The following is a 15,268-nucleotide window of genomic DNA, read 5'->3' as shown; positions in this document are numbered from 1 at the left end:
AGGCCTAGCTGTCAGCTATTGAGTTTTCTGTTTTCAAATGTTTCAGAACTCGGAACAGTCTTCCGGGGTGGATTACAGTCATACCTCGGTTTAAGTACGCTTCGGTTTAAGTACTTTCAGTTTAAGTACTCCACGGACCCGTGGAGGTTAAGTACAGACTTCCAGAACCAATAACACTCATACCTCGGGTTAAGTACGCTTCAGGTTGAGTACTCCGTGGACCCGTCTAAAATGGATTAATCCACTGTCCATTACTTTCAGTGGGAAAGTTCGCTTCAGGTTAAGTACGCTTCAGGTTAAGTACAGACTTCCGGAACCAATTGTGTCCTTAAACCGAGGTACCACTGTATGTTCCAAAACTGAGGTACCGCTGTATTTATATCTTTTTATTTTCTTTGCATTCACGTTCCACCTTCTTTCCTCCGAGGAGCTTGAGACGGCGTACGTGCTTCTTCCCGCTCCTCATTCTGTCCCCACAACAGCCCTGTGAGGTAGGTTAGGCTGAGAGGCACCGACTTGCCCAAGGCCACGCCCAGAGAGTGTCGTGACCCAAGTGGCTGGGCGATTCGAACCCGGGACTCTCCTGGTCTGAAACTCTAACCGCTACATCACTCTGCTGTCGTTCAGCTTGAGCTCGCTGTGCATAAGATGTAGCGCGCACACACACACACAGAGTTGGACCCTACAACATTCCACCTTCCTGCTTGTAGGAGCTCCTTGATTCTCTGCTCCTTATCAAAGCCTCTCCCAAGTGACTTTGCTGTTCCCCAGTTTGTTTTTCCTGGTGACTCGAGCACCCTCAGCTCGGCTCCTTGACTTCAAGCATCGCCCAAGGAGGATCTTGGCATCCTGGTGTCGCCCATTCTGTCTCAGTCCCCTTGGTGCTGCGGCCCGGAGACCCTTTTCTCCCCAGGCGGGCACCAAGGGGGGTGGGTCTCTGCTGTAGTAGCTTCATCCCCTGCAGCCTGGATCAGAATGGGCCTTTGGCCTGATTTGTCCAAGGGGCTCTTCTCATGTCGTACCTCCGCTATCCGTGGCAGTATACCCTTGAATGTCAATTTTGGGGAATCCCAAGTTGCTGCTCTCCTCAGGGGGTTCCTTTTGGGGTTCCTGGTTGGCTGCTGTGAGACGAGGCGTCTGGACTAGACGGTGCCCCTTGGCCTGATCCAGCAAGCTCTTACTATGTCGAGCCTCCACTTTCAAAAGCAGTATACCTCTAAACACCAGTTGCTGTGATGCCTGAGAAGAATTATGCCAGGCAGAATGATAAGAAGTTATGTAATTTGATATACCTAAACTTTATCCTGTTGTGTCTGTTCTGGTTAATTTGAAGTATTATTACTGTATATATATATAGAATTGGCAGATATTGGATGGGAAGCCCACTTGTTTTTTGTTTTTGTTTTGGATTTTCCTTTTATGCCCTTAACGTAGTTTGTTTAACATAGCTCTTTTTGTTTTTAACTTTTTTGGAAGTCCTCTATGAAAGACATGATGAAAGACATACACAGAGAGGTGGCAGGGGGGTGACGAGGGGCTCTGCGGGGGAGACAGGGGAAAGAAAGAGGAATTCCCAGGTGAGAGCTGGGAAAGACTGCTTTTCTGTACACTGGTACCTCGGTTTTCAAACGTCTCCATTGACGAACGTTTCGCCAACTTGAATGCCATAAAGCCGGAAGTACATGCTTCCGTTTTCGAACACGCCTCGGAAGTCGAACTGCTTCTGCTGCGTGTATATGTTATGTTTTTATCAATCTTCTCTATTAAATTTGCGGGCCGCCTTTTGCACATCGGTTTTTGGAACTCGAACGGTCTTCCAGAATGGATTACGTTCGAAAACCAAGGTACCACTGTGGTACAGTGGTACCTCGGGTTACGAACACGATCCGTTCCGGGACGCAGTTCGTAACCCGAAATGGTCTTAACCCGAAGCTCCATTTTGCGGATGTGCAAAGCGCAAGCACGCCGCTTCTACACATGCGCAGAATGCGTGCGCGGCGAAAATACTTCCCGGTTTGCAGAGTTCGTAACCCGAGGTGGTTCGTAACCCGAAGTACGACTGTATAAAGGATATGGCACAATTGTGATCAGAGGGTTTTTATATCTGTATTTTTTCTTCCCTCTTTTGGTTTTTTGGTTTTTCTCTCTTATTTTGGCTTTTCTGTATCTTTCTCTCTCTAGATTAGATTGGCTTTTATTGTATCGCATGTTGAAAACGCCAGTTGCTGGGATTCACAAGTTTGGAGATATGCTCAGTCCTTGCTTGAGGGCTCCCCAATTGGGGCATCTTTGAGAACAGTACTGTACATTGGGCTAGAGATCCAACAGGCTCTTCTGATGTTCTTAGCTGTCTCTCCTCTTCCCATTGAGGCATCATATCCAGGGGCAGTGTACCTCCAAATCCTGTCCCTGGAAAGCGCAGGAGGGGAGACTTTGCTCTTGTGTTGGAATCCTGCTTGCGGGTTCCCCATTATGGCCAGGAGCCCTTTGGGCTTAATCCACCCTCAGGGCTGTTCCAACAATTGAGAATGTTCCATCTGGGCCTGGCTGCCACCTTTGGTCGGGCAAAATACAGGACAAGTCGGGCAAAATACAGGACAGGTCGGGGTAGGGTTGGTGGGGCACACACTCTGATGGCACCAAACCCTGCCCCCTTGCGGAGGAGGGCCCTGCATTTGCCCTCCCCCCGCCTCCCTATATACCCAGCTCTTCCCCTCGACTCACATAGTTGGGCAGTGGCCAGGGGTAGACAGCCAGCTCCCCTGGGCTACTTACTTGAGCCGCCCCTCCAGCCTTTCGCCCATGCTGGCGTGGGAAGAGACTTGAGCGAGAAGGACGGCGGAGGTCAGGTTGGGGTGGCAGAGGAGGCCAAGTTGCAGAGGATCTGCGCCAGGCTAGAACGGCAGGTGGTGGCAACCCTGCCTGGGACGAGTGTCCTGGTAGGGGAGAGAGAAGGTGGGTGCGCCACTCTCGAGACGAAAACGGCACCCTTCTTCCACCTAACCGCTCTGCTTTCCCTGCTCTCAGGTGGCTCACGCCTCCAAGCGGCCGGATGAGTCCTCCTTCCCTGAAGACACAGAATCGGAGGCCATGCGCCAGCGCTGGAGGAAATACGCAGAGCTTTCTGACGACGAGGATCTGCTAGCGGACGAGGCATCCGGAGGTGAGGGTTGGGTTGGGCTGGGGAACTTTCCGCCACGTTTCCAAAGCGCCACGTTTGGCTATCCGAATGTCGTTTTCACAAAGCTGCAGGTCTGGAGATTCAGGGCAGACAAAATAAAGTCCCTCACAGAGTGCAGAGTTAACCCGTGGAACTACCTGCCTCAGGAAGCAATGACAGCCACCAGCTTGGGCGGCTTTAAAAGAGGACTGGACAAATTTGTGGAGGGAGAGAAAACTTTCGGTGTAATTACAGTATATTTTATTTTCAGTGGAGAAATAAACTGAAGGAGATAAAAAGCAGAAAAAGTGCATTCCAAATATTATTATATTTGTTGATTCACAACATACATCTAAAAGCAATCTGTTTGTATGTTGCAAGAAATATCTTCTATCATATTTTCTATCTATTGATCAAAGGGAGGGCATAGCATTATCTTCCCAATGGATCAATATCTGGCAAAAGTAAGGGTACAAAGGGTCCATCTCTGTACCCACTGTCAAACCACACATAGGTAGCATATGGTTTAGGATAATATTAAAGGGACCCCTGACCATTAGGTCCAGTCGTGACCGACTCTGGGGTTGCGCGCTCATCTCGCATTATTGGCCGAGGGAGCCGGCGTATAGCTTCCAGGTCATGTGGCCAGCATGACAAAGCCGCTTCTGGCAAACCAGAGCAGCACATGGAAACGCCGTTTACCTTCCCGCTGTAGCGGTTCCTATTTATCTACTTGCATTTTGACGTGCTTTCGAACTGCTAGGTTGGCAGGAGCTGGGACCAAGCAACGGGAGCTCACCCCGCCACAGGGATTCGAACCGCTGACCTTCTGATCAGCAAGCCCTAGGCTCAGTGGTTTAACCACAGCGCCACCTGGGTCCCTAGGATAATATTATCATCTGACAATTTTAACTGCCTCCCCCCATTAGTATTTATACATCCTAATTCTTTTCTCCTTGTTTAATTGCGTTTTTAATAATGATAATATTGGAGTTGAAGAACCCCATAGGCATTTCTTTAATAATGAGTTTATTTTCTGGGAATATTTTCTGGGAATATGGACTGTGATTCCTCTTGGAATATAACATGGGAGTAATATTCATTTACCGTTCCCCAGAAGGTAAGGTTTAATGACTCCCACCTGTCAATGTCTTGAGGCAGGCATCCCCAAACTGCGGCCCTCCAGATGTTTTGGCCTACAACTCCCATGATCCCTAGCTAACAGGACCAGTGGTCGGGGAAGATGGGAATTGTAGTTCAAAACACCTGGAGGGCCGAAGTTTGGGGGTGCCTGGTCTAAGGAAACCTCTTGATTATTTTGTTCCTATTACCTGGTACTAACTGGGTTATATCTCTCAGAATTAAAATACCCAAGTACTGAACAAAGAATAATATAATGATAATGATAATACAACAACAACAACAACAACAACAACATCAACAATTTATACCCCACCCAACAACAACAACAATAATAATAATTTATACCCCACCCATCTGGCTGGGTTTCCCCAGCCACTCTGGGCAGCTCCCAACAGAATAATGCGGAACTGATATTTCCTAAATGAATGTGTAAGCACCTTTTCGCCCATTGGCACCAGTTCTGATTTAACCCAGTTAACAGAGTAGCCAGAAATTTAAGAAGGGGTTACTGGGGCAGGGGGGGAGGGTGGAGGGCACAAATCCAACTATATAATGGACCACCTTCGACTGTCTACTTGCACGGGATTCTCTCGTGGCAGGAGAGGGCCCGTGGGGGGGTGGGTGGGAAGAAGGTGGAGAATATGTTATGTGTGTATTGTTTTGTAATGTGTAAAATCAATAAAAATTATTTTTTAAAAAAGAAAGAAAGAAAGAAAGAAATTTTTACCAAAAGTAGCCTATTTATTGTTTGCATCAGCCTTGGGATACCAGTGTGAGGTTTTGTGATAAACAAAAGTGCATCACCTGCAAATGAAACCCATTGATATTCAACTGAGTTGTGAAGTGCTCTGTAGATCTCGCTATGTTGTCTAATAGCACAGGCCAAGGGTTCTAAGCAGAACTCTGAATATTCCCTCGGAAAGAGGTGGACTCTCCATCTCTGAAGACGGTTCGGAAATTTCAGCTAGTGCAGAATTCAGCGGTCAGGTTGCTCACCAGAGCAAGACGGTTTGAGCATATTACACCGATCCTGGTCCGACTGCACTGGCTATCGATGAGTTTCTGGGCCCAATACAAAGTGCTGGCTTTGACCTATAAAGTCTTAAATGGCTCAGGACCACAATACCTCAAGGACCGCCTCTTTCCATATGAACCTACCCAGACCCTGAGATCATCTTCTGAGGCCCTTCTTTGTGTGCCTCCTCTTCGAGAGGTCCGGAGGGTGGCAACACCAGAAAGGGGCCTTCTCTGCAGTGGCCTCCCGTCTGTGGAATGCTCTCCCCAGGGAGGTTTGCCTGGCACCTTCATTACACACCTATAGGCGCCAGGCAAAATCGTTCCTTTTAAACCAGGCCTCTGGTTCATCTGTTTGACATCCTATACCAGGCATCCCCAAACTGCGGCCCTCCAGATGTTTTTGGCCTACAACTCCCATGATCCCTAGCTAACAGGACCAGTGGTCAGGGATGATGGGAATTGTAGTCCAAAACATCTGGAGGGCCGAAGTTTGGGGATGCATGTCCTATACCCTTTTAAAATGTGGCTCTTTTCTGGGGTGTGTGTTAATGGGTTGTTGTTTTCATTCTGATTATAGATGTTGTGATTTTTTCTGTGAACCGCCCTGAGACCTCCGGGTATAGGGCAGTATATTTATTATTATTATTATTATTATTATTATTATTATTATTATTATTATTATTATTATTCTGGTGCAATTCCTGCATTGCAGGGGGTTGGGCTAGATCAGGCATCCCCAAACTGTGGCCCTCCAGATGTTTTGGCCTACAACCCCCATGATCCCTAGCTAACAGGACCAGTGGTCAGGGATGATGGGAATTGTAGTCCAAAACATCTGGAGGGCCGAAGTTTGGGGGTTCCTGGGCTAGATGAACCTCAGGGGTATCTTCCAAATCTACAATGTTATGACTCTATGCTGGCTCAGGTGACACTCAAGTCGTGATTCTTGCTTTCCCTTGCAGATGGGTATGGAAGTGGAGAGAACGGCAGCGGAACAGTCTCCCCGGACAAGCCCCTCCCCACCACAGGTAAGAGGCCAGTTGGGTCTTGGTCTAGTGGTGGGGTACAAGACGTCTCCAGATTTAATCCCCTGTCCTGAGGAAACTCTGACTGTGGAGCTGGCAGCACTGACTGTGGAGCTGGCAGAACTGGGTGTAACAGGGCTCCCAACAGCTTCATTCATGGGTGGGCAGGATGGGGAAGAAATTTGCAATGGTCCCTCAACCAAATTGTCTGGTCCTGGACATACATGTGGGTCAGAGTGCAGATATCAGTTGGATTGCAAATGTCAGAATACAGGTATCAGCCATACAGTGGTACCTTGGTTCTCAAATTTAATCCGTTCCGGAAGTCCGTTCCAAAACCAAAGCGTTCCAAAGCCAAGGTGCGCTTTCCCATAGAAAGTAATGCAAAACAGATTAATCCATCCCAGACTTTTAAAAACAACCCCTAAAACAGCAATTTAACATGGATTTTACTATTTAACGAGACCATTGATCCATAAAATGAAAGCAATAAACAATGCACTGCAGTCACGCAATCAATCAATCAATCAATCAATTGGTAGCTGAACTGGGTTCCACAAAAACAAAACGGAAAAGAGCCGCCGAAACAAAAACGCAAAATAAATAGCAAAAGCAGACAGACCTCAGCGTAACACTCAGAATGGAAGTGTGACACTGAAATTGGAAGTGTAACACTCAAAACGGAGCATGTTTGGCTTCCGAAAAAAGTTCGCAAACCAGAACACACAATTCCGCCTTTGCAGTGTTTGGGTTCCAAGTTGTTTGAGTACCAAGGCGTTTGAGAACCAAGGTACCACTGTATTGCAAATGACCCTTGGGGGGTCTCTTCCAAGTCTACCGTTCTGTGGTCATCTGATGGAGATTTTAGCTCAAAAAAGAATGCAAGCAAAAGTTCCCATTTTACGGGGGAAATTCAGAATAAAAGGGTTGCGTCTAATGAAGCTCTAAGTTACCATTGCCTAGTGGGGTTTTTGCGGCATGAGAGAATGAATATTGCAGGTTGCGGGTGACTTTGTTGAGCTTTGTTGGGATTGCACAATCTGTCATGCGCTGAGGTGCAACTGTGCAACTGTTGCATTTGGATTTGGTGCAGTGTTCAGATCCTTCCATCTGTGCTAGAGAAGGGGGCCGGCGGACAGATGGTGTTGGATACAGCCCCCCCCCAGGCGAATTTTGGGGAAGCAGGTGCATTGCAGAATGTGTGTTTTGGGCGGAAACTGCACACGAAAGGTCTTTTGGGTGAAAGGGTGTACAGTGGGCAATAAAGGCGTCGAGGGGACAGCGAAATTGTGCTCGGATTGTGCTCGCTGGTTCCCCATAAGGGGAAACTGGGAGCTACTGGGAGAAGGGGATGCTGAAGTGGACGGGCCACTGGCCTGATCCACCAGGACCCTTCTTCCTCTGTTCTCCATCTTCCGATGCCTCTCACACACCAGACCTTGCTCCCGAGCTTCCCTTCGGGGCATCTGGTCTGTGCTGGCAACCGGCAAGCGCCTGCAGCATGCCCGGTTGTGCCACGAAGGGCGTCTGGTTCCGGATTCCTGCCTGAGCCGTGGGCAGGAGAGGCCTGGGGCGGTTTCCAGAGCCGCTGGCGAGATAAATCCCATCCCATTCCCGACCCAAGAGGCCCATCTATCTGTGGGGGAGGCTTTTCGGGAAGGCGGAGGCCTGTCTGGTCTGGAGCTCACTCTCTCTCGCCTGTGGCCTCGTGGGAGGAGAAGTCGACTCCGGCCCCTTTGACTATCCAAAGCATCTGTGCTCATTTCCAGCTTCCCGATTCCTTTATTTATTGCCGTTCTATCCCACCTTTTCCTCTGCGGAGCTTGTACATGGCCTCCCCTACCCCCCCCATTTAATCCCCACAAGAAGCCTGTGAGGTAGGTTAGACTGAGAGGCAGGGATTGGTCGTCAAGGTCCACCAGTGAGCTTCATGGCTGAGTTGGGGGGGGGTCTCCCCAGGTCCTGGGCCAACAACAACAACAACAACAATTTATTATTTATACCCCACCCATCTGGCTGAGTTTCCCCAGCCACTCTGGGCGGCTTCCAACAGAACATTAAAATGCAATAATCTATTAAACCAGGCATCCCCAAACTGTGACCATCCAGATGTTTTGGCCTACAACTCCCATGATCCCTAGCTAAGAGGACCAGTGGTCAAGGATGATGGGAATTGTAGTCCAAAACATCTGGAGGGCCGAAGTTAGGGGATGCCTGTGTTAAACATTAAAAGCTTCCCTAAACAGGGCTGCCTTCAGATGTCTTCTGAACTCTAACCACTATGCCATACTGCCTCTCAGTGTGGGAGTTGGAACCTTGGGAGAGAAGGAACAGAATCCACCTTTATATGTCCCTGAACCTTTTTTTAAGGACAACCAACAGGGAATAGGCCAAATTCTGCCTTCTAGGTTATTTTTAGTGGCGGCCCCTATGCTTAGGAATAAGGCTGAGTGTGCTGAGATTATTCCCTTTGCCAAAAGACTGTAAGGCCCTGGGTTCAATTTCTGGCAGCATCTCCCCGTAGGGATGCAAATACCTGAAACACCCAGAGTGTTGCTGCCAGCCAGTGTTGACGTTATTGAGCTCGATGCAGTGTATGCTTGACTTGGCGTAAGGCAGCGAAGGTGTGGGGGGCATGGCCTTCCCCTCTTTATTCCCCCTGCAGAGATGTTGGGGTGCAGGGTCCCCCAACACAAATGGCCATGTTCTAATTGATATAAAGGTGTGCATTTGGAATGACTTTCAGAGGGGAAAACAAACACAGGCTACATACGCATCGTGGATTTAAAGCACACCCACCCAAAGAAGAAATCTGGGAATTGTAGTTTCTTGTGGGTGCTGGGAATTTTAGTTTCTTGTGGGTGCTGGGAGCTGTAGTTCTCTTGGTGGGGGCCAAACTACATTTCCCGGGGGGGGGGGAATGTGCTTTAAATTTGTTGGGGCTCATCCAGTCACGTTCTCCTCGAAGCAGACCCACTGAAACGAACGAACCCAAGTCATGCATGCTCATTAGCTTCAGTGGGTCTACTCTGAGTAGGGCTAGCATTGGTGGCAACCCTCCCTGGTACACCAGCTACGCCACTTGCTGCAAGAGCTTCCTTGGAGCTAGGATGTTTTGCGTGCAAGACAAGGGGCCCCCTTGCAAACAAGACAGCGGCTGTTGCGTGCGTACAGTATTTGTGCTTTTCATCCCGTAAGCAAAGCTTTTAGAAGAGAAAACAAATTACTTTTAAAAAGCCGAGGGGGGAGAGAGAGGTCTAGATCCCTGCTTGCAAAAGCGGGGTGGGTGTGTAAAGTTTATGTTGGGTGCAGTCTCTTCTCTGCTGCCTGGGCCTGCTGCAAAATTTGGGTCTGTGCACATGCATGCCTTTTTTAAACATATTTTAAGCCGCTCCGCTCCTTTTGACATCTTGGTTGGGGGAAATCCCCAGACCATCTCTGCTCCCCGCAAGGCATTCCAAGGAGAGGCAGGACCTGGTGGGGCGAGTCCCTTGGAAGTTTTGGGCTACGGCCCCCTTTCTGGGAGCCAAGAGGGTTGCTAAGATTTGGGTGGGGTTGAAGGCAGGGGGATACATCCGGTGGGTGGGGTGGGGGTGGGGCGTTGGAAGCACAAACCTCTGCACACACGCCCATGCTCAGTTTCACGCACCCTTCCCCACACAGCCCTCAGACACACCCACAGATTTGCAAACCTGCATCAGAATTCAGAGGAAATTCAAAATGATGTGCATGCTTATGCTTCTCCTGCAATTATAAACTCCTCTGGTCTGGTTGGCTTTGGGAAGGTGGGGGTGCAACTGTTTCTGATGTCATCACCCATTTTGGGAGTGGGGGACGCGGAGAGCATCTTCTTTTTCTTCTTCGCCGATCACTCGTAGCCGATTAAGATTGCCTTCCATAAACACGGTTTTAACAATGAGTCCATAAGTGACTGTGGAAGCCAATTCTGGATCCACACGTCCTTCCACAGTGGGGACATTGGTTTCCGGGTGGGAGTTGATCACGGGGAGGATTTGCCAAGAGTGTCTTCCTCTTCCTCCCTTGCGTCCTGAGTTCGAGTGTCTTCAAAGCCCATGACACCTTTGGTACAGTTGATGGCAGCAGTGCCGGAAGCCACAGGAGAGGAGGGTGCCATTGGGGTGAAATCCTCATGGGTTTGCCGTTGGGGTAGCTGGATAGCCAGAGCAGTATTACGCTTTCCATTTTTAAGTTCGGAATAGAGTAGTTGCTTTGGAAGACGATAATCAGGCATCCGCACAACATGACCAGTCCTACGAAGTTGATGTTGAAGAATCATTGCTTCAACACTGGTGATCTTTGCTTCTTCCAGTACACTGATATTAGTTCGCCAGTCTTACCAAGTGATGTGTAAAAAATTTCGAAGACACCGTTGATGGAATCTTTTGAGGAGTTGGAGATGACGTTTATTAGTAGTCCATGTTTCACAAGCATATAGTAAGGTTGGTAGTACAATAGCTTTGTAAACAAGCATTTTGGTTTCCCTGCGAATATCCCGGTCCTCAAACACTCTGCACTTCAGTCGGAAGAAAGACACACTCGCAGAGCTCAGGCGATGTTGGATTTCGGCATCAACGTTGGCCCTTGTGGAAAGATAACTGCTTAGGTAGGAGAAGTGATCAACATTTTCCAGCGCTACACCATTGAGTTGGATTTGTGGCACTGCAGAGGGGTTATTTTGTACTTGTTGGTGCAGCACTTTGGTTTTTTGGATGTTGAGTGATAGGCCAAGCTTTTCGTAAGCTTCTGCCAAGATATTTAGGATGGTTTGGAGGTCATCCTCTGTGGTGTGGAGGACCACAGCTCTCCTGGCAGAACAGATGGGGCAATGGAGGCGCTTCAGATGGGTGGGGGGAGGCAGGCGAGTTGCAAGGAGGGGGTTATGAGGGGTGTGCCTGGGAGGACATTGAGGTGAGGGCTGTTGTTGGGGAGCATAGCTGTCAGTGTGCCCATGCTTGGTCCTTTCTTCTTGGCCCCACTTCTTGCCTGGTATGTCGGCTTCCTTCCCTCCTATTGATGTTTGGCCATTCAGCAATCTCAATAGCCAAACTTTCCTGCCCTTCCTACTTCCCTCAGTTGTTTAGAGCAGGGTTTCCCAAGCCTGGATCTCCAGCTGTTTTGGACTACAGTTCCCATCATGCCTAGCTAGCAGGACCAGTGGTCAGGGATGATGGGAATTGTAGTCCAAAACTTGGGAGACCCAAACTTGGGAAACCCTGGTTTAGAGCGTGGTGCTGATAATGCCAAGCTTGCAGGATCAGTCCACATCTGGAACAGCTGCATATTTCAGAATTTCAAGGGGTTGGACTAGATGAGCCTGTTATAAGGGAAAAAACCTGCTCCTTTTCCCTTTTGGGGTAGCCAAGAGCCCTTAAGTGGGTTCCCTTTTGGTAGGGGAAAATAACAGAGGCCAACCAGAGAATATTGAGAAGCAAAGCAGCTAGTAAGCCTGCTCTTTATTCAACTGTTGCAACAGGGTCCTCACTCACCACATGCAGGAGGGAGGAGGCACCCAGAACAATGGTGCGCAAGCCCTTATATAGACTTTTGAAATTGCCCACCCTGTAGCTCAAGACCTCCCCCCAAAAACATCATACATACACCACAGAAGGGGGTGGTCTGCAGCAGAAATACATCACAAGAGGCTGTCTCTAGCAGAAATCCTGCTTGCCAGGATATCTGTTAATGGTCACTGATTGCTTTACCTGAGCAGCCTGGCCTTTCGTTTGTGATGGTAAATACTTTTAATTCCTGAATCCTGGTCACAGGCTCACCCTATTCACATAGAAATATGCCTTTAAGACAGGTAAGTACCGTAAAAGGCAAGGGAGAGGCTTTCGCACTTCCTTCCTCCTTGCAGAGAAATATGAGGACAATTTGGGAGCATCAAAATGACTTCAGGTTGGTTCTCCTGTACTATTTCAGACATGTGGTTTATATACTTAGGTATGTGTTTGCCTTGTAAATTTATGAACATATAATTTATATATTTGAGATTTATACATTCTTATAAGAATCCTCAGGGTCCCGTCCAACTCTACAGTTCTATGATTCTATTATTCCTTCCTCAACTGTCTCAATAACCAAACCTCTCCATCCTTCCTTCCAAATTTCTGTGTCCTTTTCTGTTACTCTTAGTTGGGTACTAGAATTTTCAATACCAAAACTGGTCTCTCCTCTCCTCTCCTCTCCTCTTCTTTTCTCTTCTCTGCAGACCTTCCATCTCCTCCTCCTGTCGGGCTCCCTCCCCCTGCAAGCATGACCGGTGCAGAGACCCCCGAGGACGACTCTCTGCTCAGTAAGTGGCTGGTCCCTGACCCACTGTTATAGAAAACACCTGCTCCTTTTCCCTAATGGGGTATCCAAGAGCCCATATAGAGTCCTTAAGTGGGTTCCCTATCGGTAGGAGAAAAGAACAGAGGCCAACCAGAGAATATTGAGAAGCAAAGCAGCTCGTAAGCCTGATCTTTATTCAACTGTTGCAACAGGGAGGAGGAACCCAGAACATTGGTGTGCAAGCCCTTCTAGAGGATTTTGAAATTGCCCACCCTGTAGCTCAAGACCATCCCCCCAAAACCATCACACATACATCACAGGAGGAGGCTGTCTACAGCAGAAATCCTGTCTGCTAGGATACCTGATAATGGTCACTGGTTGCTTTACCTGGGCAGTCTGGCCATTCGTTTGTGATGGTAAATACCTTAATTCCTGAATTTAGGTCACAGGCTCACCCTATTCAGACACAAATACGCCCTTAAGACAGCATTTGCAACCAAAAAGACAATGGGAAGGCTTTTTCCATTTCCTCCTTGAAGAGAAATATTTGAGGTCAATTTGGAAGAGTCAAAATGGTTTGGGAGAGTCATAATGGCTTTAGGATTGTTCTCCTGTACTATTTCAGACACGTGGTTTATATACTTATGTATGTGTTTGCCTTGTACATTTATGAGCATTTATTTTATATTTGGGACCTTAGAATTCTTATAACACCACCAAACATGGGGCATAGCAGCCTGCATGTGAAGAAAGCCAGAGGCTACGCTGTCAAGGGGGGGGGGCTGAGTTGGGGGTCCTCCACTCTGCCCCCCCAAGCCATTGTTATGGTCAGAAGAAAGCTGTTTTTTTGGTGGTGGGGGCATGGAATAATTAGCGGCATGCTGGAAAATGTCTGGCGCGGAGGAAGGGAGAGGGCTTTCGTGGAGCGAGGGCAATGGTTGCTCAGTGGTTAGAGCGCCTGCTTTGCAGGATCAGCTCAGGGCGGCATCGCCAGGCGGTGCTGGAAATCTCCCTGCAGAGCTGCTGCCCGTCAGAGGCAACATTATTGAGCTAGGTGGACTCTGTAGAAGAAGACAGCTTCCCGTGATTCCACCCGAGAACAAGATGGGTGCCCGGGAATTTTCGGGTGGGCGTTTAAGGAGTGCCCTGTGATGATCCCATGGGCAAGCTCTACCCCTGGACTCTTGCAATGAGGGGAGGGGAGGTTTGGCCAGCCAAACTGACTCAGCCAACAGGAAGAAGCCCACAGACCTCTCTCTCTCTCTCTTTTATTGTTCTCCTTTTGCGACTCAAAGTGATTTTCCAGCTCACCGCCCCAGGGAGCGAGAGGCGAGCCACGGAGCGCAGGGCTCCTTAAAAGGAATCAAAGACTTGGGGCTGATTTTTACGCGACTGGAACAACTGCAGGGCCAGGGTGGGGGTGGGGTGGGGGTGACAGTTGCCAAGCCTGGCCAGGCCTCTACAGGGTGCAGGCGGATAATTCTGCCTGGATATTTGCCTGGGTTTTTCTCTGTTCCTCTGCTCTGCCACCCCCCACCCTGCTGCTTTTGCCAGGCCTCTTCCCTCTCTTTAAGAGTCTGGTGGCCGGATCAGGCCAAAAAAGCTCATCTGGCCCAAGTGTCCTGTTCTCACCGTGGCCAAACAGACGCTCCAACGGGGAGCAGCCCCCAGGGTGCAGTAGCAGCACCCTCCTCGCTTGTCGATTCACAGGGATTTTGGAGGTAGACTTTGCCTGCACCTGGAGGCTCCATCGGTTGAGTGTAGCTGGTTGCTACTGCAAGTAAAGCTTAGAAGCGTAGCTAAGAGCCATCTGGATCGGGCCACAGAGTTCTGCTCTCACAGTGGCCAACCAGATGCCCATTGCGGGAAGCCCGCAAGCAGGACCTGGGTGCGAAAGAAGCTGGAATCCTTGTGATTCCCAGAAACAGGCATTCCGAAGTATTGCTGCTTCTGATTGTGGAGGCAGTCAATGGCTGCTGTGGCTAGTAACCCTTGATAGCCTTTCCCTTTAAAATCCTTCTTCCTTTGTTTGGAATGGGCCTGCTTCCCCACCCCACCTCCTATAGGTCTGCTTGTACCTCCTTTTGTACCTCCTTTCCAGGAGTTGGGGCCAAGATGGCTTCTCCTCCCTAGCCCACATCTCCCAGGCCTCGTCCCCAAATGAATGGGGCTGTGGCAGATTCAGCCTTGACATTGCTCCTGGGCCCCATCCCTTGCCCTGTTCAGAGGGGGCTGCAACCCCCCAAAATGCTTCTTTGTCTCTGAGAGCCAGTGTTGCATAGTGGTTACAGCATCGGACTTGGGTTCAAATCCCTCCACTCGGCCAGGAAGTTAACTGAGTGTGACCTTGGGGGCTAGTGTCCCTGCCTCTCAACCTGACCTACCTCACAGGGCTGTTGTGGGGATTAATTGCAGAAGGGGGAGAACAGTGGGATATGAATGCCCGGAAACAAAAAGCGATAAAAGCTGCCTGCCTATTCCCCGACAACGGTTGTGCCCCAGCAGAGAGGGAACAACACTCTGTGCACGCTCAGAGGACGCACTTTTCTCTGCTGTTTTGCTCCCACCTTCCAGAGCCGAGTTTCCAGCACTAAAAAATAAATAAAGAGCTTCAAGGGGCTGGATTAAT

The 15,268-nt window shown here is 49.1% G+C and overlaps 1 protein-coding gene across 15 annotated transcripts in view; it reads left to right on the top strand.

Moving 5' to 3' along the window:
- Positions 1 to 15,268, top strand: part of HSPG2 (heparan sulfate proteoglycan 2) — a 198,743-nt gene that overhangs the window by 39,156 nt on the left and 144,319 nt on the right. For 12 of the 15 annotated variants that reach the window (XM_088671504.1, XM_088671496.1, XM_088671503.1 and 9 more), the window contains exons 2-4: positions 3,028 to 3,163; positions 6,283 to 6,348; positions 12,578 to 12,661. In XM_088671504.1, coding sequence (XP_088527630.1) covers positions 3,028 to 3,163; positions 6,283 to 6,348; positions 12,578 to 12,661 — 286 coding nt within the window. The remainder of the gene's footprint in view (positions 1 to 3,027; positions 3,164 to 6,282; positions 6,349 to 12,577; positions 12,662 to 15,268) is intronic. The other 3 variants (XM_088671505.1, XM_088671499.1, XM_088671498.1) reach the window with 1 other exon arrangement.

This window comes from Zootoca vivipara, chromosome 6 (genome assembly GCF_965207765.1).
Source record: "Zootoca vivipara chromosome 6, rZooViv2.hap1.1, whole genome shotgun sequence".
NCBI lineage: Eukaryota > Metazoa > Chordata > Lepidosauria > Squamata > Lacertidae > Zootoca > Zootoca vivipara.
The sequence above is the reverse complement of the archived record's forward strand: the minus strand, read 5'-3'. Positions and strand labels throughout refer to the sequence as shown.